General features: G+C 51.2%; 1 protein-coding gene across 1 annotated transcript in view; it reads left to right on the top strand.

The window, feature by feature from the left end:
- Positions 1–216: 216 nt before the first annotated feature.
- The window catches only part of ccdc88c (coiled-coil domain containing 88C), a 30,335-nt gene continuing 27,106 nt past the window's right edge, over positions 217–3,445 (top strand). Inside the window, exons 1-4 of the mRNA XM_013915579.1 lie at positions 217–339; positions 1,511–1,594; positions 2,217–2,360; positions 2,745–2,971. Coding sequence (XP_013771033.1) covers positions 217–339; positions 1,511–1,594; positions 2,217–2,360; positions 2,745–2,971 — 578 coding nt within the window. The remainder of the gene's footprint in view (positions 340–1,510; positions 1,595–2,216; positions 2,361–2,744; positions 2,972–3,445) is intronic.

Genomic DNA, 3,445 nt, shown 5'->3' with positions numbered 1-3,445 from the left:
GTGTGTGTGTGTGTGTGTGTGTGTGTGTGACAGAGTTGTGTAGCTTTCGTGCTTTAAGCCTCGTCTTTACAGACTTTATCAGCCCTTCGCTCTGCTGAAGATGCAGGATTTAAACCAGAGTGTGTGATTGAAAAGTGGTTTGTATTTATTTCTCAGTTGTTCTCAGAGGTCGGACGGCGTGACTGCCGCACCTCGCTGCTGCTGTGGCGTGACATCATGGCGCCGTGTATCGAGCCGTGGCGTGACTGTAACCACGAGTTTCTCTGTTTTGTTCCCTCAGCAAAGAGCATGGAGGAACTGAAGAGGCTTTTGTTGCTGATTCTGGGCTGTGCTGTGCAGGTAACACACACACACACACACACACACACACACACACACTGCCTCTCCCAGGAATCGTGTTTGTGTGTGTGTCGTTTTGCATGTCTGAGCACAGCCGTCGCTTCGTGTTCCTGCTGACGAGGGCTGGACTGGATGTGGGCGGGGCTTCTCGCTCTTTTAAACACCAGTCAATTGTTTTTCTGTTAACCCCGTGGATCCTGATCATAGTCAGGTTATTTAGCGTGTTGCTGGAAGCCGCTCCTCCCTGGAAGTGATTTATCCAGATGTATCGAGCTGAGTTTACCTGTGCTGACAGCTGGGCTCGGTCTGTTCAGCTCTCCCATCCCTCTGAATGCAGCGACCTCGTCTTCTTCTCACCTCTCTCTGTTTGTTTCTCCCAGCTTCCTAATTTCCCTCCCCCTTTGTCTCCCTCCCTCTCCCCCTTTGTCTCCCTCCCTCCCTGCACTTGCTCGACTGGTTCCCGGGAAGAGGAAGGCCATGAGGGGAACAGGGAGGGAGGATAAACCACAGGGAAATTATGTTGTTGTTGCATTAAATAGCTGTGACCCCGCCCTCAGACACACACCTGACAACTAACGGTAGAAGCACATCAGTGAGGATGACGCTGCCCTCAGCCCTGTACCTGCTAACGTTCACCTGCACACCTGCCTCCTCCCGCCTGAACCTTTATGCTTTGATTTCTCTGAGCTTTGCTGCTGTACGTCTGACATCATCAGCCCGGACGTGTCGAGCACGCTGGATTTTAAAAACTGCAGTTAGTCTGCGATGTGTGGGCCAGACAGACGTGAGTTTAGAGCAGAAACCAAAGATTCATTTTTGTGCTTTGAATGTAAGAAAGCAGACGTGTGCTCATGCAGTTACATCATCAGTGTTTATTGGGTCGTGGATATAAACTGCACAGCCCCTCACGTCCGAGTCCACCTGTTACTGACGTATTTACCATCTCGACTTTTATGTGACGTCGTTTTTTTATTTACTCTTTGTGCTGTTAATGTGTAACACACACTTTCATTTTTAACTTAAATTTTCTGACGTCTGTCATCTTGTTTTTAAAGATGCTGAATAACTAAATAACTAATAACCCACCAAACAAACAAGAGAAGCAACAGCTGCTATTTGATTTTAATCCTTCATTTCCTGTGTGTGTCTGTCTGTGTGTGTGTCTCCTCAGTGTGAGCGTAAGGAGGAGATGATCGAGAAGATCAAGCTGCTGGACATCCAGACTCAGGCTGCCATCGTGTCTCACATCCAGGAGGTGACTGAAACCTGCTGAGAGCAGCTTCACTGCTGATCACTGATCACATGGTGCTGCTGCAGCGTCTCCACCCGGGAAAGTTTGTCCCAGGTGGAGCCGCTGCAGCAGCAGCGCCCTCACGTTAGTGTGTACCTGCTGCCTGTTTTCATCTGGAGGTGCTGACCCACGTCAGCCTCACAGCGTTCAGGTTAACCTGCAGACTGTCCTCTGGCGCCTCCAGGAGGACGCCACCTGCATTGAGCAGAGACGTGGCCTTCTGCTGGCGTCTGTGTCGACTGTGACGCTAAAACGTCTTTGAACTTGAGTCTTTAGAAATCATTTTGTATCAATAGCAGAGGCTGAAGGGGAGGGACCCCTCAGAAACCAGCACGGGACGACCACCGTCGCTGTTTATTAGCCAACTAAACCGCTCAACCACCTGAGGAGAGGCCACACCCCTCCTCTGGTTTAGGTTTATCAGCACCAGGCTTGAACCAGAGAGCAGGTGTAACACTCACTGTGACATCATCATGAGCAGGAAACTGTTTAGAAACTTTAAAATCTAAATTTCAGCTGCATTGTGTGTGTGTGTGTGTGTGTGTGTGTGTGTGTGTGTGTGTGTGTGTGTGTGTGTGTGTCTCAGGTGACCCATAACCAGCTGAATGTTCTGGACCTGTCCTGGCTGGAGGAAGGAGCAGAGATCATCCACGAGGAGCTCGAGCCTCTGTCCCGCAACATGGCGATGTCCCTGCGGCAGCTCATCGACCAGCGAGACAAAGCCAGCGAGGTACGCTCGCAGACGCAGCTTTATACACATGTCGTCAGCGTGACGCAGACGCCGTGATGTCTGTGAACAAGGCGCTGAGTCTGAAGGTCGTGTTTAACTGAAGGAGAGATGATAAAACTGTAACGTCTCAGAATAACGTGATTGGTCGCCTTCAATGATCCATGTGACGTTCTGTGATGTGTTGTTGACGGGAGGTCACAGTAGCTTATATTCAGTGTGTGGTCAGAACGTTTGTCTGGTTAAGCTTTAAAGGACTGCAGGTCACGTGTGAAGCTTTGATTGGACCGATCGCATCGATCTCACGTCCGTTGTTGTTGTTGACACGAGATTCAACATATTTCACCTGAAGTGTTCACGTTTCCCACTCTGACACCTGCCTTACAGGTGATTGTGGACCTGACCCAGGAGAGGGACTACCTGTCTAGTCAGCAGCCCCAGGACGGGTGCAGGGTCCTGGGCACGATCGGCCCAGAGCACGGGCGGAGCTCCGTGGGGGCGGGAGTGAATAATGGCGGCTCGGCCGGGGCGGCGCTTTCCAAGGAAGAGAAGCAACATCTGTCCGTGGAGCTCGCCGACACCAAAGCCAAGCTCCGCAGATACAGACAGGAGCTGTGAGTCTCCGCCTTCAACCACGCCCGTCCAATAAAGTCTGACGAGCCCGAGCTGTAATGTTTACCTCACACTAATGCTAACGAGGCTCCAGCACATCTCACAGGCCGTGTGTACACGACCACGCTGCTGTAATCACAGGGCGGAGACACGTGACTGGAGGTTAACAGCAGGCACGCCTGCGTTACTCACTGACCCAGGCAGCTCTCTGCTGAACACACTCACACGCCTTTCTCTCATTTTTGGTCATAAACATGACGTTTTTGGTTTTTTTTACATGAAGGTCAGAACGCCGATGGTGTTTCCAAAACGACGCTGACAGGACGTGTGTGTTTAACTGGTGACCGACAGGAAACAGTTTAGAGACAAACGGAGCCACGAAATCTAACACACGACCTCGACCACGTTAACCACTGAAACAGCAGGGTGCTCTCAGAGCGAGCGTGCTGCTGCCGTCAGATAACTAACGGTGCGCG

This window comes from Pundamilia nyererei, unplaced genomic scaffold, assembly GCF_000239375.1.
Source record: "Pundamilia nyererei isolate P.nyererei 1_Seehausen unplaced genomic scaffold, PunNye1.0 scaffold00325, whole genome shotgun sequence".
NCBI classification, from domain to species: Eukaryota; Metazoa; Chordata; class Actinopteri; order Cichliformes; family Cichlidae; genus Pundamilia; species Pundamilia nyererei.
This window is presented reverse-complemented; position numbering and strand designations above follow the sequence as displayed.